This window comes from Giraffa tippelskirchi, chromosome 9 (genome assembly GCF_054371585.1).
Source record: "Giraffa tippelskirchi isolate mGirTip1 chromosome 9, T2T-mGirTip1v1.2.pri, whole genome shotgun sequence".
Taxonomy (NCBI): domain Eukaryota; kingdom Metazoa; phylum Chordata; class Mammalia; order Artiodactyla; family Giraffidae; genus Giraffa; species Giraffa tippelskirchi.
Genome location: NC_137283.1, coordinates 5,222,182 through 5,243,545, shown reverse-complemented (window position 1 = coordinate 5,243,545; position 21,364 = coordinate 5,222,182). Strand labels below are relative to the sequence as shown.

General features: G+C 45.1%; 1 protein-coding gene across 25 annotated transcripts in view; it reads left to right on the top strand.

Moving 5' to 3' along the window:
* Positions 1 to 21,364, top strand: part of GADL1 (glutamate decarboxylase like 1) — a 647,456-nt gene that overhangs the window by 467,187 nt on the left and 158,905 nt on the right. For all 25 annotated transcript variants that reach the window (XR_014064522.1, XR_014064521.1, XR_014064519.1 and 22 more), the window contains 2 exons: positions 13,138 to 13,310; positions 20,238 to 20,364. Coding sequence is in view for 20 of the 25 variants with exons in the window: in XM_081527036.1 (XP_081383162.1) it covers positions 13,138 to 13,310; positions 20,238 to 20,364 (300 nt within the window). In the remaining 5 variants the exon portion in view is untranslated. The remainder of the gene's footprint in view (positions 1 to 13,137; positions 13,311 to 20,237; positions 20,365 to 21,364) is intronic.

Below are 21,364 nucleotides of genomic sequence, written 5' to 3'. Positions count from 1 at the left end.
TTAGGTTGGTCCTGGGATGGAAAGAGCATATTTTGTGGGCGGGAGGAATAGGAATAATTTGTGGCCAGAGGGTAGCCTCTGCTGGATTCAGATTCCTCCCTTCCTAGAATGCCTCCTACTTGCAATGTGATGTTGCCTTCTGTCATCAAGACGTGAGCTTTTTTCCTACATCTTTGAGTATGATTTTCCTTGTGACTTGCTTTGACCAACAGAGTATGGTAAAAGTAAAAACAAAAGGCCCTGTGACATCCACCCTGAGATCTCAAGAAGCTTTGCAACTTTTGTCTTCACTGTGTTTGAACTTGCCTCACCTTCTGAAGAAGACCTATCGCATCTCTGACATGATAGCACACAAGGAGAGAGAAGCCCAGCTCTCTTAGTCGTCCCAGCTCTGAGCTTGGCTCTAAGCCAACGTACAAACCGCTGCAGGTGTGTGAATTACCCAGGGAAGACCAGAAAAGCACCCAGCCAAGCCACAGGATCATAGGAAACAGTACATCCTTGTATTTTTTTTTTAAAGTTTATTTACTTGGCCGTGTTGGGTCTTAGTTGTGGCCTGCAGGGTCCTTGTTACATCATGTGGGATGCTTTGTGGTGCCACACTGGCTCTCGAGTTATGGCATGAGGGTTTAGTTGCCCCGTGGCATGTAGGACCTTAGTTCCCTGCCCAGGGATTGAACCTGCATCCCCTGCTTTGCAAGGCGGATTCTTAACCAGCGGACCACCAGGGAGGTCCCCATCCTTGTCTTAATCCACAAAGTTTTAGGTCATTTGTTGCACAACCATAGATAACTTACACACCCGTCCAGTAAACGATTTTGTGCTTAACTTAGCCAGAGTGGGTTTTAGTTGTTTGTATCTTCACAGGGTTGTTGTGTGGGATAAATGTGCTACTTTTTGTAAAGGACTTATCAAAATCTGGCACACAGAAGGGCTGAATGAATGGTAGCTATTATATGTGAAATAGGTTCTGAATGCTTATGAGAGGTGTAGTGCGGACATCCAGTAGAGTTACAATGAATGTCAGTCTGCATGCCACTGAATCACAGTCCTCTCAAATTCAAAATGAGGACATTTCCTAAATTATCTGTGAGTGCTTTTCAAGCTCTAAGATCCCATGATCCTACACAAAATTGGCCCAAAACTCAGCTTGGCACATCCTCTAGATGGCTCTAAACTCATGCCTCATTGGGTCTCAGCTGTGGACTAGCCCATGCCAATGGCTTTATGGTCTTTTACGCAGTGTTCTCTGAGTGCTTCATTTATCAGCATAGGAGCAGCAGTGAGATGTGTGCACCCCCAGAGCTGCTGCTTTTGCCACTTCTGGGGCACCATCTATACTGTTGTTTATGTAACTGTTGCCTTCCAGGTAAGTTAAGCTTTTTGAAATATTTGCTCTAATATTTTATGGGAGGGAGGCTGATTCTGTGTAGCATAAAGGATGAGGAGGAAGATGTTAGTGATTGCCTTACCCTCTTCTCTGCTCTACTGAGCAATTCATCTCTGAACCCACATTTGCATCCCCCATTTAGCAATGCATTTGCCCTGCAAATAAGAGCCCTCCCTTCCTAGAAGGCAGTTTAGACCATGTATTTCTTAAAGATGCTTCCTGGAGAGGCCTTCTTGCCATTCCGGGAAGCTTCTCAGCATATCCTTCCCAGTTCCATGTAATAAACTTCATGAAGAGATTTTGGTCAGTGAAGATCTCTGCACTTGAGGGTGGCCACAAGTGAATTAGCATGCGTGTTGAGATACTGAGCTGAGAGTAGTTGCCCAATAATGACCTAGAAGATGACCTTCCAAAGGCCTTGTCAAGGAGGCAGAACCCTGGCACAGATGAGCATCACGTCAGAGTTAATCAACGGATCATGCAAATGAGGCACCCATTTATAGCATTTATTTAAATTTTATTTAAATTGCTGGTTAAATGGAATCATTTAAAATCCTGCAGTCAACACTTGAGTAAATTGGTTTTAAAACCATATATTATATTGCAGCACATTGCAGTTTATACACAGTTCCAAAGTAATTGCTTGTTGCTCTCAGAGTACAAAATATGTGTCCAAATAGTTTAAAGTGGTTACATGAGAAACGACGTCTTCTTATTTATCTTTTTTTGGGGAAAAAGATAGAATATAGTCCTTACGAACGTGAGGTCTGAACTCAGGTCACCTGGCATTGAATTCTAGTCTCTGACACTTACAGTTCTCTTTGTCTCTCTGGCTTCAATCCTGTCTGTAAAATTGAGTTAATGAAGATAATTATTATGAGAATTAGATGAAGTGACATATATAAGATACCTAGCTCAGTACCTGATCCCTTGCAAGTACTGAATGTTAACTACTGTTACTGTTTTCTAAATTTTATTATATTTTTGTTCCCTTTCTGCCATACTACTACTGGAAAGGCTGCTGGAAAAGATAAAGTCACACAGGTGGCTGGCATGATATTTATTTTGGGCCATGGTCTTCTAGCTCTTCTAGTTGCTTTTTACTAAGACAGTAATCTACCCACTGGCCACACACATCCTGACTTGTACGTGAGTGGAACATTTCATAAAGTAGAAGAAATATACTATTTATTTTCTGATGGTAACTGGGTGACCTCTAAGTTTTGGAGACACTAAAAATAGATAAGAAACTCTGAAGGTCCAGAGAATATACTTACTAAACTATGTCTAGTTGGCTTTAACTTTCCTTGATTAGAAAATAAACTAATTAAAAAAAAAAAAAAAGGTTATCACATTAAAAAAAAAAAAAAGAAATGTCTACAGAAGCCAAGTTATTCTGAATATTAGTTACGGTTCTCTGGTTTTGCCGAACACAGAATGACTCTTGCTCACTAGAAGGGGGAGTTCACTAGCAGGTTTTGGGAGAACTCACAGAATTGGTGAGAAAGCTAAATAATGAGACCTTGGAAGAAACAGGAGCCAAGGCAACTCTGAAGACCTGGAATACTGGGGACTTGGAAATACCCACGAAAGGGGTAAACCTAACTGTCGGTGCTGCCAAGGCTGCATCCTGGGGGAAAGAGAGATTCCAGCTGGGAGGCTGGCCAGGCCAAAAATTGCCCAAGCTAACAAGCAAATTCAAAAGGAACATTGTCCCTACTCAGCCTTAACTCTCAGAAAACAGGAGGGTCACTGATAAGGCTATACGTCAAATCTAATGTTTCAGAGATATTGTAAGCAAGAAGTTAGGTGAAGAGTCAGAGAGGGCACAGAGCCAAGAAGACGGCCGAGGGGAAATGCCAGCAAGAATGGTGACTGTTGAGGAGAGGGGGGCTGATGAAGGAGAGGGCGTGAGGGCAGTTCCCGGGGAGCACGTTACTGCTGAGCCAGACAGAAGCACATCATCTGTAGCCAAGTTCTGCAGCCTGGGGCTGAAATATAGTGTATGCACATGCTGATCTAGAGTTCTCATAGAGCCTGGTTTCATCCAAGTCCTTGCAACCCGAAGTTGTATCCATCAGAGAAGTTCAAAAGGTAGAGAGGGGAATGGTGGGTGAGGTGGTCTTGAGAGCTGCCTGTCAGCCTGACAAGATGACACTTCCCATACCTGCATGTAGATCTTGTCAAGTAACCTTTACTCAAGTCACAGGAGTAGACGTCTCCGGAAACCCTACTCTCCTGAAAATATCAGAAGGTCACCCAGTTTCTGGCCTGGTGCCCTGTGAAAGGTAAACATTTTGAAATTAAAAATAAATAGAGTTTATGGAGAACCGGGCACGTATCGGCCATTGGTAGGGCACTGACAGCTATATTGGAGAGGCTGTTTCAGAGACTCCCTTCTAAGAAGCTTGCCGTCTCAGAGGATGGATGGTGTTAATGGACCTAGCTGTTATGTTCAAGGTCATGGCTTGGTGTTTCCACAGACTCTGAATCATTTGACTGGCACCCCAGGTGCTAACACAAGAGAATCTCACAAAATAAAACTTGGGGTGATGGGAACATGTCACCACCCAGAAATGCTCTGTGTTCCTACATGCTTTGCAAGAGAGGAGCTTATGTCCATACATGACTTTTACCTGTCTTATTCTGTCACCTTTCATCCAAAGATCATTTCAGAACATAGACTTCCTGGAGTGTAGAAAAGCTATACTGCTGCTGCTGCTGCTGCTGCTAAGTCGCTTCAGTCGTGTCCGACTCTGTGCGACCCCATAGACGGCAGCCCACCAGGCTCTGCCGTCCCTGGGATTCTCCAGGCAAGAATACTGGAGTGGGTTGCCATTTCCTTCTCCAGTGCATGAGAGGGAAAAGTGAAAGGGAAGTCGCTCAGTCGTGTCCGACTCCTAGTGACCCCATGGACTGTAGCCTACCAGGCTCCTCCATCCATGGGATTTTCCAGGCAAGAGTACTGGAGTGGGGTGCCATTGCCTTCTCCGAAAGCTATACTATCTAAGTACAATTATAAGGCTTCTTAGAAAAACATGGGGTTGCTGGCTTCAAGTTTGCAGTAACGGTATTATAGGGGAGAGATCAGATTAAGTATAATCCCCATCCACTGTCTTCCCTCGTGGCTCAGATGGTAAAGAATCAGCCTGCAGTGTGGGAGACCGGGATATGATCCCTGGGTTGGAAAGATCCCCTGGAGAAGGGAATGGCTACCCACTCCAGTGTTCTTATCTGGCGAATTTCATGGACAGAGGAACCTGGCGGCCTGCAGTCCATGGGGTCGCAAAGAGTCGGACACGACTGAGTGACTAACTCTTCACTTTCCCATCCTGTCTGTTATGTAATTCATGTTCTCTCCCTGGCCTGGATTATTGCCGTCATACTTCCCCAGCTTGACTTGCCATCTGAACCCGTCACTGGTACCCACTTCATCTTTCTGAGGCACCTTTCTTACTCCATCAGAAATTCCCAGCGGCTCCTGTTGCCCGTCAGGTGACATCCACGTTCCTCAGTCCTCAGTGACATTCTCGCCACCTCGCAGTCAGGCACTTCTCTCTTTTACAGACCCTGCCCCTTGGATGAGGAGAAGTTCTTGAGGTTTCCTGGACACACACACAGACACACACACACAGACACACACACACACACACACACCTTTTCCTGCACACACACACGCACACACACACACCTTTTCCTGCCTAGTTCAGGCTGTTTTTTGGTCCTGAATGTCTTTTCCATGACCTAGGTTTCTACCCCATCATAACCAATTTCTACTAATCAGTCAAAAGTCTTGATATTCCATTCCTACTTTACCACACGTTAACCCAGCTTGCCCTTTTCTGGGGGTCCCCATATCTGCCTAGGGCCCTACCATTTCCCTGGTGGCTCAGGACCCCAACTCAAGAGTCTTCAAAGATTCTTCTGTTGTCTTGACCCCCTGAATCCACTTCATCAGCCAGCCCTCTTGGCTTTACTGCCAGAGTCTCCCAGATTGCAGCGCGTCACTGCATCTTCTTTCTGCGTCTCCTCCCAGGTCAAAGCACCAGCCTCTGCTGCCTGGACTCCCACAGTAGTCCCCTAGGCAGCCTCCCTATTTCCACGTCTGCCCTTAGACAGTCCCCACTCGACGGGTGCCGGAGAAACCTGTCAGCGATGCAAACCAGACCATGCCACTCTTCAGTTTAAAACTCTTAAGGGTTTTCTGCTGCTTTTAGGATAAAGCCCCTTGCCTGATCTGCTCCCGAGCATGTTTTTCCAAAGCTCGCTCTGTTCTCCTTTCCCCTTGTCCTCACACTTGGTCCATACCGATCTCTTTCTGTTCCTTTGAGAGAACAATTTATTGATTATTTACATCTTTTGCTTCTTTCTGAATACTCTCTTTTCCTGTCTTTTTACATCTGGAACTTTCTCCTCATTTGCATCTTAATTCAAACGTTTCTTCGTAGGAAATACTTTCCCCTGATCAGATCTGAAATACCTCCTTGTCTTCGTTCTATCAAGCCATTCAGGTAACTTCCTTTAAAGCATTTGTTAGGGTCTGCAGTTGTTTAAATTGTTTGTTTTTTATTAACTCTCTCTCCCATCCACCCCAAGTAAATTTGTGTCTTCTTGTGCATTGCTCAGCTTCCAGTGCCTCACACATTGTTCTGAACATAACAGGCCCTAAATAAATATTTGCTGAATGCTTGAATGAAGGACCATTCTAAATACCATCTAACCTAAAAGGACTTTCTGCTTCTCACAGTCAGAAGCCCTTCTCTGGAATTTCAGGGTGCTTTATCCGACCTCAAGCATCATACTTTATACCTTCTGGATGGGATCCTAGGTATTCACAAATGTGTCTAGGTTTCCTTATTGGACTTTGTGGTTACTGTCTGAATGTCTGACTCATCTCTGAGTCTCTCACAGTGCCTACCCCAGGGTCTTGCACATACCTAGTATTCAATAAATAGTTGGGGAACTATAAATGAAAGAAGTATTAACTCACTGTGAATTTCAACTAAAGTGAGTTTAACCCCCAAAATAAGACCAAAGGAGTGATTTGCATTGTCTTTTTTTTTTTTTTTTTTTTGCCTTTGGCTGCCATCTCTAGGGCTTCCCAGTTGGCTCAGTGGTAAAGAATCTGCCTGCCCATGCAAGAGACATGAATTCGATCCCTGGGTCAGGAAGATCCCCTAGACAAGAAAATGGCAACGTACTCCAGTATTCTTGCCTGGAAAATCCCATGGACAGAGGAGCCTGGCAGGCTATAGTCCACTGGGCTGCAAAAGAGTCAGACAGACTTAGCGACTAAACCACAGACAACAAAGCCCATCTTTAGCTGACTAAAGTTGTGAGCGTAGTTTTACCACGTGCTCCTGTGACTTCATATTTTAGGGCAGTGCTGTGGACATCATTTGGTGTCTAAGTCAGGTCTCTGATTAAACCAATTACAGAGCTAGATTTAGACACTTAGTCCCTGAACTTGTTGCTACTATCCATACCTTTGGAGCTTCTGTGGCCACTGCCTTGTATTATTGTTACTTCTTAATATTTATTTATTTCCTATAGTCGTCTTCCTTGTAGGCTGCCCATAGCTACCCTCTCATTGGCATGCTGTATCTAAGACAGCACAAATGGCTTAAAATGGATATGAAACTCTAAAGGGATGCAAACAGTGGATAAATCTGACAGTGCCAGGTACATCGACTAAACTAGGTGTCCACTTTTTCAAGCTTAGAAGAAACACCTGACTTACAAGACTCCAGTACAGAGCACAGTCTCTTCAGCTTCTTTTCAGCTCGGTTTTTTCCTCCCTGTCCCCCTGGATATTGTCTTTCAAAACTTGAGCAACTTGAGAGCAGAGACCGCATTTTTCACTTTCTGTATTCCCAGGCACCAGGCTGGGTGCTCGGTACCTGGGAGGCCCTTATTAATTTATTGATTAATACTACCCTCTTTCCCCAGTTTTCTTTTCATGCCTGTCTTGGACCGGCCCACGAGGCTCTCTGGGTCCCGACCCTCAGCTCTCACTGGGGCCCCACTGTCTCTGGCACAACCTTTCTGAAGTTTTCCTTGGCCTCCCCACCAGATGCCTGGATTCGCTTTTGACTCATTGTTCCTCTCCCTCCCTGGTGGCTCAGATGGTAGTGTCTGCCTACAATGCCGGAGACCTGGGTTCAGTCCCTGGGTCAGGAAGATCTCCTGGAGAAGGGAAGGGCAACCCACTCTAGTATTCTTGCCTGGAAAATCCCATGGACAGAGGAGCCTGGTAGGTCCATGGGATCACTAAGAGTCGGACACAACTGAGCAACTTCACCTTCATCTTCCTCTTTCTATTCCTTGGAAGCAAGCACTTATTTTCCTAGAGCTAATTTTGTCTTAACAATTAAAGACTCTTCATATGGCAAGCTTGGTTCTTACTGGTTGATTTTCTGACAAAGATCTGACCTTTACCCGAACCAGCATGTCATGTTAGTACTGGAAAAGAGTTCATTAACTCTGCTTTAGTAATGGTCCCTCCTCACTGTGTCCTATACTCTGTTCCTGCCACTTAGCTCTGCAGCTTGCATGGCTGTCTTCCACCCTTCCAACGACCCGGTGTTTTCTCCATTGGCCAGATAAGAAGGCTGGGTCACATAGATGTTAAGTAGCATGGGTACCATCACAGCGGCACAGTTAGAATTGGGGCCAGCATCTCGCTGGTTTCAAAGCTTAAGCCTGGGCATCAACTCAGATGCTAGTGGAAGCCTTAGTGATGGAATTATGCTGACCAGAGAATGGGAAATGCCAATTCACTGTATTTGGAGCTGGTAAGACCACACCTGAGCTATGCCTCCTTTTATTAGAAATAAACTCATTCAGATGAGCAACCATGGATTATCAGATCCATGGAAGAAGCTGGAGCAGTTTTAATTGGCAAAATAAGAGATTTAGATGAGAATCGATAAAAGTCTTCACATGTTTGGTATATGTGCTGCTGAAGCTAGCAGAAGGTCTTCATGTGTTTGGATTAGAGCCCCACGGGAGAGAAATTAGACTTGCTTTGTCTGCTCATCTACTGTAGAAGCCTGGAGAAATGGCACCAGGGCAGATTCAGAGTCACTGTAGGGGAAGCTTTGTGACCCCTCAGCTGTTTGTCATGGAGTTGTTACTTTAAGAAATGAAGAGGTTTTAAAATTATTATTATTATTATTATTAATTACTGCAGATTTTTAGAGGAAGACAAGTCTTCAAATTCAGAAGTCTTCTCTGACCCCTGCGCTTCTCCTGTAACCCTAAGCCGTAACCCTAAATGTCTACATTGTTTGCATTTGACATGTTATTGGTGTCTTTCTCAGGACATGTGACACTCATTATCTCCTATTGCATTATTAAAACTCTGAGACTCTCAGTTACAGAGGACAGAAACTGGGTCTAATTCATCTTGCTGTCATTATTAACTCCTTAACACTGCCTTACAAACTGTAGGTGTCCATAGCACAGTATCTTGTTGCTCCTTCATAAAGCTTCAGTGTATTATTCACCCCAGTTTCACTGCTTAACCAGCTCTGTGACCCTGGACAAGCCAATTAAACTCTCCATGTCTCAACTTCCTCAACTAGAGCACTGAATAACCAGCTGGAAATTTTGTGACAATTAAATTTTTCAACTCTGTAAAATTTTGAGAGCAGAGTCTACCCCACATGTCTTGTACTGTTGTAAATTTTCAGCACCTAACTCCCCAAAGAGACTGAGATCCTCAAGGAGATGACCCAGTTCCTGTCTTTAGCCTCCAGCCTGCTGTGTGGCACGTGGGAGGTGAGTAATGCATGTTTGTTGAAATGAATACACAATCATTAAAGGATAAGAGAGAAGCCAGGCAGACAAAGGTGTTAGATTCTGGAAGCCTCTTAGAGGTCAACAAGAACTGTGGTCCCCAAACCCACCTGCATGTCAGTATAAGTGTTCGTGTAAGTGACAGTGCGGCCGGCCCAGCACTTTTCCTGGATTGTCTCCTATTTTATTAATGAGGGAAAATGAAGCACAGACAGAATGTGTTATTCCAGGATCAGAGAACCTGAGAGACTCAAACTCAGCTCTCCTGTTGTCCCAGCCACTGGGCTGGGGAAGGGATCTGGGGGCTGTGTGACACGATTAGATAAGGTGACCTCTAAGATAACGATGCAGCCAGCCAACAGCCCAGGGAGCTGTTGAGTGCTTGCGAACACCAACAACTGAACTGTTTCCTGGGACGTCCAGAAAATTGAGACATGGATCCCTTCTGTAGTTGTTTCCACTCTGGTACAAGAAATAAAACCTCTACACAAATAGCCACTTTCCTGCAAAGTGGAAAGTGACAAGGCAGGAAGTCTGGACAGCTGCCCACTCGGGGCGGACAGAGCTGCTTGACCGTGGCCGCAAGTTCAGCTCTCTTCACGGGGCAACTACTGAGGCTCCTTCCTCCAACTGTTCCAGGAGATAACTCATCAGCTGCTTTAGAGTTCACTACCGTGGCGTCTGATCACTCTGAGATCTCTCTTTCCCCTGTCATAGCTTACTGTCACATGTAATTACTCCTGTTTATTTATGTATTTAATAAATAATCTTGATTGCCTGCTGCTGTTACCTAACACTTGCTGAGTTAGCTAATATTTCTAATATTTACCGAGAGCCCACTATTTGCCAGGCATCGCTTTAGGTCTTCATCTGTATTAATTCATTTAATCCTATGAAACTCTGAAATAGTATTTGAAGCTGAATTTATCATTTGGGCTTCCCTGGTGGCTCAGATGGTAAAGAATCTGCCTGCAATGCAGGAGACCCAAGTTTGACCCCTGGGTTGGGAAGATCCCCTGGAGAAGGGAATGGCTACCCGCTCCAGTATTCTTGCCAGGAGAACTCCATGGACAGAAGAGCCTGGTGGGCTACAGTACATGGGGTCAGAAAGTGGCCTTGGTGAAAAGAATGCATGGCGAGGACAGTGAGAGCCTCCCACCCATGGTTTCCCAAGATGACCCAGACTGCAAACTCAGCTTTGCCTCATCGACCCTGTTTCCCAGGTCCTTCTTTCAGCCCCTTCTGGTCCTTTCTAGTCCATGAACTGAGTTCTGTGTCTCCCCTATTCTTACCAAAAGTGTCTCCTGCTTGGTTAGGACAGCAACCTGCAATGGCATCTCAGAGGAGGGGATGTGATCACTGGCTGGTTGAAGGAGCCAGGGTCCCAGACTTCTTTTATCTAATAACCAAGAAATGCTTATGGAACTCTTGCAAACTGACAGGCACTTTCGGGTGCCATGAAACAGACATCAGCTGACAGGAACTGGATCATTCCCATAGAGCGTGATCTCTGTTGCAAAGACAATATTTAAACAAGTAAGTAAATAAATATTATACATATCATATGTCACAGGGTGGTTACCACTCTGGAGTCAAATAAAGCAGAGAAACGTGGGATGGGAGAGAAGGGTGGGTGCAGTGTGAAATGAGGTCACTGGGTACCCCTCACTGAGGAACTGATGCCTAAGGAAAGAGTTGGGAAAGAGTGAAGAGGCCAAAGTGAGTGGGATGTGCTGAGGTTGGAGGGCAGGAATTAGAGAAGTGGTTTGACGCCAAGAGATAATGGGGGAAGGAGCTCATTTAAAGCCTTAGACGTCATTTTCAGGACTTCAACTTTTAATCTGATAAGGGGTCATTGAATGGTTTGAACAGAAGAGTCATGATGTGATCTGACTTAGCTTTTTGAAGAAGCATAGGAGCTGCCTTGTTGAGAATTGTCTTCACAGTACATGGGGCAGGGTGGCAGCTGGAGGGTTCATTGGAAAGTGAACCCAAGCATTTGATGGTGATATGGGAGAGGGGACTGAAGAGCAGACAGATTCTGGGTTTATTCTTCCTGGAACATTCTTCTCACAGAAGGCTTGAGTGTTTACCGCTGTCAACTCTAGCAGATAGAGTCCTGATGTGCCTCTCCAGAAGAGCACAGCTTGACCCACTGTTCAGTCTCCAGAGGGTCTTTTCCAGTCTGTGCCAATGTGACAATGTGGCGGGGGGAGGAGGAGAGGCACATGATCACATCTTGTTGTGGAATTAAAACATCAAGAAAAGATGCATAATCTATACCCAAACCTTCATAGTGTTTAAGTAGGATTTTCTCCTATAGAATTGTTCAAAATCTGTATAGAAATGTTAGATTTCTATAATTGATGGCTGTGGAGCAGGAGACAATTTTAATTTCAATTTCTCTGCTATTTTGGTTGCAAGTGAGTGTTTGACATTGTGTGTGTGTGAGAGAGAAACAGAGAGAGAAAGAGAGAGAAGCAGAGAGACTCTTAGAGGCCTAAAGAGGGGCTGCTCTTCCCTGGGCAATGGAAACCTGAAATCCCACTGATGAGGTTAGAAAAAAATCAAACCTTTTCTGTGTGCTTAATAATAGCACTGCCTACTGACATAACCAGGGTTCCCTGAATAATTGCCCTCTTTTCCAGTTTATTTTTAGGACCTAAAATTTAAGAGGAGGAAAGTGCCTTGAGTAGTAAGCACTTCCATCCAACAGCTCAATTCCAGGGCTTCACCATTTGGCCCTAAACCACAGGGCCAAATACATCTTTCCAAGTGGAAACCAAGTTAAAGCTAAGGATGAAGCTGAGATTCATCATCAGAGCTCTGAATGGTTCCTCAGTCTGAGGATAAAAGATCGATCGTTTGCTACAGATTCTATCATTCTCAAATTGGAGAAACTTCCTGTGACGTTTTTATCTGCCTGTGGACACCATTAGAGTTTGCCAGTCGTAGAATTAAAGGGCATAATAAATGAAAATGCTGTTAGAACCCTCAGTAGGTATAAAAATATTTGAAATACATACAGACCCATCAATGTGTTTAAGTGAGGTACTATGCTTGGCGAGGTGCTGAAAAATATTTAAAAATTGTTTGTGTAACTTTTTGCAAGTTATTGAATATCTATAATAAGGAGGAAAGAGATACTGATTAGAAAGAGAGCATACGATCGAATCAGAGCTTGAGGCAGATATTGGTTGAATATCTGGATTAAGTTGCCAGATTAATTTGGAGGAGAGCTATTTTGGGTAGGCACTAACCTTTATTCTCAGATATAGATTGCCACGTTGACTTCTAACCTTTCGTCACGGACCTGCAGCTGTCCAGTCCTAAAAGTGTTCTGTTCCCTCCTCCTGCCTAAATTGGAAGTTTGAGAAGTTTGAAAGCGTCAGATGCAGTTCACAGGAACCTTCACACTGCTATGCTTTCCTCCTCCTCCCAGTAGGAAATGGCCAAGTATATTTAACAAGGGGCTTTCAGAGACACAGCAAGGGGGCATTTAATCACAGGCTTACAATGTAAAGTGAAAAGAAGAGACACGTTGACATTTCTTCTTCTTCTCTGGGAATGACTTATGAAAGGAAACATACAGTCATCCTTAAATTACAAGAGCTTGTGTGCTCATGAAACAGACATGGGCTTGTGTTTACAAAGATCATTTTTGCACATGTCTGAAAGATGTTTGTATGAGTGAATAAAATGGGTTGAATTTACATTGCTTGAACTCCTCCATGCTCCCTGACACTAAACAAAAGATGCTGCGGGAATGGAAAATGGAACTTTCTTTCTTTAACTCTGTCGTATCATTGGGCTCCATAGGAAGCTGTTAGCTTCAGTGCCTCAGATGTATCAAATGAAGGGATGCCCTTTGAAGCCATTTCCTCCATGCTTTGCTTTGTGCTGGAATAAGATTCTCTCTAAAACATGGTTTGATTCTGTGCTTCCAGGAGATATCGGTCCACAAGAGATGGTTCCAAGCAGGAAGAACGTGGTTCTCGTGGATGGAGTCATACTGAACGGCCCCACAACAGATGTAAAAGCAGGAGAAAAATTTGTGGAAGATGCCTGTAGACTGATAATGGAAGAGGTGGTTTTGAAGGCTACAGACATCAATGAGAAGGTAAATGTAAAAAACCGCAAGAATGGGACTGATAGGTTTTATCCACCCCTGGATGGCTAGATGTAAGGGGAACAGGAATCATGCTTTCATTTCCTGTGTACTTTTGTTTCAAGGGGATGCCCAGATACCAAAGTTGGTACCCACTCTCCCACCCCACCTCAGCCTCCAGACCCCCATCCTGTTTCTGCTTTCCTGGAAAGCAGCCAGCAAGTTTTGGGAGACTGGCCGAGACCCAGAGTTTAACCAGGTAAGGTTGTGAAGCACAGGACGAGCCTTTCTACCCCAGATGACGATACAAATTATAAATCAACCAATGATCTGATTTCTGTAGTCTCCAGCACACAGCCTGCTTTCCACTGTCTGGTGCATATTCCTTATGTTACTAGTGAAAGCAAGCAGAAGGTAGAAAAAGTGTGAAAAGTTTTTAAATTTATCTGAGGGTCTTTACTAGAAGTTTGTCTGAGCTTAGACTGGAAATCTTGGGTTGTTAAGTCTGACTTTTCTGACTGGTACCAGTGACCAGTTCTAGCTTTCAAATTCAGGCACAAATCAATACTGGAATCACCACTAATGACATCTGTTCTTAATAATAATTACTTTGTGCCAATTGATATTCTAAGAACTACTCCATGTGCGTTTGTGTATTTAATCTGTAAAGGCCCCTAAGATGCCGGTACTATTGATCAACTCCATTCTAGAGATGAAGGGCAAAGTGTGGCACAAGATGTCAAGGATGTTGCCCCAAAGCACATGCCAGCGGGTCTCGGAGCTGGCACCGGAATCCAGGCTGGTTGCAGAGTCTGTGCTTTTAATGGTTCCTCCCTGTGTCTCTCAGAATCTCACAATTAATAGCTATCACACTGATCACCTTTCATATTTCAAATCACTGAAGGTATTTCCTAATTTTGTGCTTATAATTGCGTTTTCTCCTGTGTTAGCTGTACCCGGGGAACGTTTGGGACCTGCTTTACTTTGGAGTACACTACTCCCCTGGAAATTTTTTATATTGGCCTTTATTCAGTCATTAAATATTAACTGAGTCTAGCTAAGGATAAAGCATTATATTCAGCCCTGGGGGATATAAAGCAAAGTAAGATAAAGGCTCAGCTTTGAACAGAATCGGGATGGAAAACGAGGTCCCAAGAAGAAGGTGATAAATGCCGTGTGGACTGGGCAGACTTTGGGTAGATCTCACTGAGAAGTGGACACTTTGGACTTTGATGCAGAATCTGAAGATGAAATAGGTGTGTTTTGTTGTTGTTGTTGTTGTTTTTTATTTGGCTGCGTCTGGTCTTATTTGCAGCATGAGGGATCTAGTTCCCCGACCAGGGATTGAGCCCAAGCTCCTACATTGGAAGCACAGAGTCTTAGCCACTGGACCACCTGGGAAGTTCCTGGAGTAAGATTTTGATGGGTAGAGAGAAGTGGGCCCAGGTGTGTTGCAGAAAGTGGAAGGTGAATGAGGGGGAGAGCGTTATAATAGGGCAAGGTATTTATTACACCAAAGGGGCCCTTCACATGGAAAGAAGGGCTCATACAGGGCAGTGATGGGAGATAGGATGAGAAGGGTAGGCTTAAAATCCTAAGTTGTCAACTCGGCGGCCCCAAGCCCACTGCAGTATGGTGGTCACGCAGTGCACACGCATCCAGGTGAAGCTGGATTGTTATGTTGGAGTTGGGAGAGGGGGGTGAGGTTTTTATGCTGCTGACTTAGCCTACTTGGTCAGAGATTCAACACGTCCCCTTTCAAAGGTGGCCTGAGGATAGGATGGGTCCCCATACTTAGTGATGGGCTTCCTATGTGGTGATAGTGGTAAAGAACCTGCCTGCCAATGCAGGAGATATAAGAGACTCGAGTTCAGTCCCTGAGTCGGGAAGATCCCCTGGAGGAGGGCATGGCTACCCACTCCAGTATTCTTGCCTGGAGAATCCCAAGGACAGAGGAGCCTGGTGGGCTCCAGTCCATTGGGTCGCAGAGTCAGACACGACTGAAGCGGCTTAGCACACGCACAGCACAGCCATACTTGGTGACATGATTACCTCCGGCCCCCTCTTTTATAGACACTCTTCCTCAGCCACTTTTTTTCAATTGAACTGTAACTTACTTTCAGTCAAATTTACTGCCTTTGGTGTGCAGTTCTATGAGTTTTGACAAATCGTGTAACCACCAACAGAATCAAAACACAGACCAGTCCCGTCACCCCACATTTCCCTGTGCTCCTCCACTGTCAGCCTCTCCCCTCACCTCTGGCCCCTGGCAACCACTGATTTCTGTTTGTGGGGTTTTGCTGTCCTTGCGGTTTTTTCATCAACGTTTCATGAATTCATAGTCCTTCCTATCCACGGTCACAGCCCATTTGGTTGACTTCTGCCCGGCATGATTCTAAGCTCAGAGTTCAATTTCATACCTCTCGCACGATTTGGCATTTCCCCCCGCTTTCCCCAGCCTCCACCCCCTGGAGAGTCCCCTGTCTCTCTCCTCCCCTCCACAGGGAAACTTTTTCAGGATCATCAGCACTGCCCCCTCCCTCCACGTCCTCACCTCCCACGTCCTTGCTTCATACAATCTGGCCTCCACTCCCACTTCCCTCCGTCAGACGCTCTTGCCAAGCACACCTCCTTGTTGATCCATCCCAGGAGTTCTTCCCAATCTCTGCCTACTTCGGCTTCTCTGCAGGACCTGACGGTGGTGACTGTCTCCTCCCTCGAGTGTCCCTCTTCCTGCGTGTAGTAGCTCTGAGCTCTGCCGGGGTGCCCGCTGCCTCTTTGACGTGTCCTCACCTCACCAGTGAGCTCCTCTCCCTTCACCCTTTGCTTACGTGCTGGCGCTGCCCAGGGGAGACCCGCACCGTCTACTCTTACTACAGGTTCCCCCTGAGCTGTGTCACCTGGGCCACGTTATACTAGATGCCTGCAGCTCTGTTTCTGATCTTTTGCAAGAGCTTCAGACCAACTGTTACACCCCCTTTGGATGTCCTGAAGGTGCCTCGGACTAAATATGCCCCAAACTCATCATCCAACCCCACCCAACCCCACCCACCATGAAACCACGTGACAGCTGGAAAGCTCAAGATGGCCTTTGGCTATTCCTTGCCCTCATCCTTCCTGTGTTACTGCTTTCCATGTTCCATTGATGGCACATCTTCAATATCTCCAGATATGCTTCATTCCTGAGGCACCCAGCCTCATCCAGACCACTACCTTCTCTTGCCTGCTTTATTAGAGTAACCTCTTATTTCCAATTTAACTTGGAATCTCCATATAGCAACCAAAGCCATTGTCTAAAACTACTAATATGATCACATGTAATTCCCTTGTCCAAAGTATATTGGTGTTTTTTTAGAGCCAGGTTCAAACTCTATAACATGTCACATGAAGCCCGTCACCATCTGAGCCTTGTTTTATCTCTTCATTCATTCATTCAACATGTTGCTGATAACCTCTCGTATGGCAGGCTCTATTATTCCAACAACACAAGAGAAGACTCTACACGTGGACATCACCAGATGGTCAACACCGAAATCAGATTGATTATATTCTTTGCAGCCAAAGATGGAGAAGCTCTATACAGTCAGCAAAAACAAGACCAGGAGCAGACTGTGGCTCAGATCATGAACTGCTTATTGCCAAATTCAGACTTAAATTGAAGAAAGTAGGGAAAACCACTAGTCCATTCAGGTATGACCTAGATCAAATCCCTTATGAGTATACAGTGGAAGTGAGAAATAGATTTAAGGGACTAGACCTGATAGACAGAGTGCCTGATGAACTATGGACAGAGGTTCGTGACATTGTACAGGAGACAGGGATCAAGAAAATCCCCATGGAAAAGAAATGCAAAAAAGCAAAATGGCTGTCTGAGGAGGCCTTACAGATAGCTAGAAAGAGAAGAGAAGAGAAAAGCAAAGGAGAAAAGGAAAGATATTCCCATCTGAATGCAGAGTTCCAAAGAATAGCAAGGAGAGATAAGAAAGCCTTCCTAAGCGATCAGTGCAAAGAAATAGAGGAAAACAACAGATTGGGAAAGACTAGAGATCTCTTCAAGAAAATCAGAGATACCAAAGGAACATTTCATACAAAGATAGGCTCGATAAAGGACAGAAATGGTGTGGACCTATCAGAAGCAGAAGAGATTAAGAAGAGGTGGCAAGAATACACAGAAGAACTGTACAAAAAAGATCTTCACGACCCAGATAATCACGATGGTGTGATCACTCACCTAGAGCCAGACATCCTGGAATGTGAAGTCAAGTGGGCCTTAGAAAGCATCACTACGAACAAAGCTAGTGGAGGTGATGGAATTCCAGTTGAGCTATTTCAAATCCTCAAAGGTGATGCTGTGAAAGTGCTGCACTCGATATGCCAGCAAATTTGGAAAACTCAGCAGTGGCCACAGGACTGGAAAAGTCAGTTTTCGTTCCAATCCCAAAGAAAGGCAATGCCAAAGAATGCTCAAACTACTGCACAATTGCACTCATCTCACATGCTAGTAAAGTAATGCTCAAAATTCTCCAAGCCAGGCTTCAGCAATACGTGAACCGTGAACTTCCAGATGTTCAAGTTGGTTTTAGAAAAAGCAGAGGAACCAGAGATCAAATTGCCAATATCCGCTGGATCATTGAAAAAGCAAGAGAGTTCCAGAAAAACATCTATTTCTGCTTTATTGACTATGCCAAAGCCTTTGACTGTGTGGATCACAATAAACTGTGGAAAATTCTGAAAGAGATGGGAATACCAGACCACCTGACCTGTCTCTTGAGAAACCTGTATGCAGGTCAGGAAGCAACAGTTAGACCTGGACATGGAACAACAGACTGGTTCCAAATAGGAAAAGGAATACGTCAAGCCTGTATATTGTCACCCTGATTTTTTAACTTATATGCAGAGTACATCATGAGAAACGCTGGGCTGGAAGAAACAAAAGCTGGAATCAAGATTGCCAGGAGAAATATCAATAACCTCAGATATGCGGATGACACCACCCTTATGGCAGAGAGTGAATAAGAACTAAAGAGCCTCTTGATGAAGGTGAAAGAGGAGAGTGAAAAAGTTGGCTTAAAGCTCAACGTTCAGAAAACTAAGATCATGGCATCTGGTCCCATCACTTCATGGGAAATAGATGGGGAAACAGTGGAAACGGTGTCAGACTTTATTTTTTTGGGCTCCAAAATCACTGCTGATGGTGATTGCAGCCATGAAATTAAAAGATGCTTACTCCTTGGAAGAAGGTTATGGCCAACTTAGATAGCATATTTAAAAGCAGAGATATTACTTTGCCAACAAAAGTCCGTCTAGTCAAGGCTATGGTTTTTCCAGTGGTCATGTATGGATGTGAGAGTTGGACGGTGAAGAAAGCTGAGTGCCACAGAATTGATGCTTTTGAACTGTGGTGTTGGAGAAGACTCTTGAGAGTCCCTTGCACTGCAAGGAGATCCAATCAATGCATCCTAAAAGAGATCAATCCTGGGTGTTCATTGGAAGGTCTGATGTTGAAGCTGAAACTCCGATACTTTGGGCACCTCATGCGAAGGGTTGACTCATTGGAAAAGACCCTAATGCTGGGTAGGATTGGGGGCGGGAGGAGAAGGGGACGACAGAGAATGAGATGGTTGGTTGGCATCACCAACTCGATGGACATGGATTTGGGTAGACTCTGGGAGTTGGTGATGGACAGAGAGGCCTGGCGTGCTGCAATTCATGGGGTCGCAAAGAGTCAGACACGACTGAGCAACTGAACTGAACTGAATTAGTTCCTTGGGAGTGGTAGTAAACTGCCCGACACCTCTGCTCTCATGGTGATTGTGTAGGATGTCACAAATGAATACACAGCCCCCCAGAAGGTGACAGGGGCTGTGGAAAAAGGAAGAGAAGAAACAGTTGCGGGGGGGCTTCTGGAGGTAGAGTAACGCACAGCTTGTGATTTTAAATAAAGAGTCGGGGTTGCTGACTTGACAGAGGGACATTTGAGAAGAGGTTTGAATGAAGTGAGGAAGTTAGCTATGAGGAGATTTGGATGGAGGTTGCATTCCGGGCTGAAGACCCTAACGTGGGAATGCGTCCGGTACATATAAGGAGCAGAAAGGAGGCCAGGGTGTGGGGTGGGGGTGCGTCTGTGCCACCGGGGAAACAGTTGTACAAGGTCAGTGAAGGTCATTGTAAGGACTTACTCTGAAGGGAATGAGGAGCCATCAGAAGTGTTTGAGCAGAGGGATGCCTGTGGCTGAGACAGAAGAGGAGCATTCTGCATGCTGACTGCTGGGCTGAGTGCAGACTGTGTGGGGCTGGGGCCAGGGACAGAGATAAGTCGGGGAGCTGCTCCACTTTTCCCGACATCCCCCAAGCTCTGAGTTCAAGCCACACCCAGCGGACTTCTCTCTTCAGGTGGGCCATGGGTGTCCTTGTATCTCAGCCCCTGCTTGTCCTGTTCCTCCTAGAAGGCCCCTTGCATGACCCCATCCCTTATAATCTTTGCTTGGTTCTTTAGTTGTTGTTCAGTCACCAAATCATGTCTGACTCTTTGTGACCCCATGGGCTGCAGCACACCAGGCCTCCCTGTCCCTCACTATCTTCTGGAGTCTGCCCAAGTTCATGTCCATTGAATCGGTGATGCCATCCAACCATCTCATCCTTTGTCGCCCTGTTCTCCTTCTGCCTTCAATCTTTCTCAGTCTTATTTTGTTCCATTTTGATGTCAGTTCTTTCAGGACTCCTTCTGAAATTGAAGACAGAGCCCCTCCTTTGTTCCAACAGCATCTGCTTTACCAGATGTCAGAGCTCTGGTCCCAGGGACCTGTGCTTGCCCATTTACATCTCTCTCTTTTCCACTTGTCCGGAAGCTGCACGAGGGTGGGGTCTGTGTTTCCTACATCCTCTCCACACCTGGCTCCACTGGGTGCCCCGTTAACCATGCTGTTGCCGAATCCCCAGGTCTGTGAGTGGCGGCCCCCTGAAGAGCTGAAGCGGCTTCTCGACTTGGAGCTGAGGGACACAGGAGAGTCGCACCACCGGCTGCTGGAGCGCTGCCAGGACATCATACGCTACAGCGTCAAGACCAGTAAGAGCTTCCCGCACTCCCTTCATCTGTACTGCTGACAGTTCTTCCATTTTCTTTAGCACCTATTTATCCCATAATCAGGGGCTTCCCCAGTGGCTCAGCAGTAAAGAATCTACCTGCAGTGCAGGAGACATAAAAGATGTGGGCTCAATCCCTGGGTTGGGGAGATCCTCTGGAGGAGGGCATGGCAACCCACTCCAGTATTCTTGCCTGGAGAATCCCATGGACAGAGGAGCCTGGCGGGCTACAGTCCATAGGGTCCCAAAGAATTGGACATGAGAGAGGTGACTTAGCATACACAGACCTCATAGTAAAGCTGACTGTGAAATTCTTTATGGGATGAAAAACCTGGATGAAAAATAGTGGTTCTGAGGTTCTAACAATGGTTCCTCTAATCCCTAGGACAGATTTGTTGTCAGGGCCAAAGATAGGTTGATAGAAAAACTGATGGTGTTAAGCAGTCTTATATAAATATTATCTGCTCCTCAGCAATCCCCATCCTCCATTTATAACCAAGACCAGAAATTATGACTGCTACTTATCATTTCTTATGTTGGTTCCAACTGACAAATGGTAGTTTCATTATAGAATTGGTGGGGATTTTAAATCTTGACCTCCCAGAATATCGCCCCTCAACATGTTCCAGAGAGTGTCTTCCTATAAACAAGGATAGATTTATTTGAAGAGTATTCTTAGAGTTGGCAAGAACCAAGTTATTTTATCCCATCTACCAGGATCAAGAGAGAAAAACCTTTCAGAAGGTACAATAACGCTTAACTGCTGTGATCTTTTGTAAATGCAGCAACGTGATATTTGTTTTGTGCTTAAGTCCTACTCTGACTGACTGCTAATATACTATACACCTAGTGAACAAGTTTCAAAAGTAGGAGAAAAACTTTCCAGAATATGCATTTCTCAGTGTGATGTAAAGGTAATCTAGTACTTAAGACCATACAGGCATTATGCTTTGTGAGTTCTGACACTGAACTAAATTTAGTGG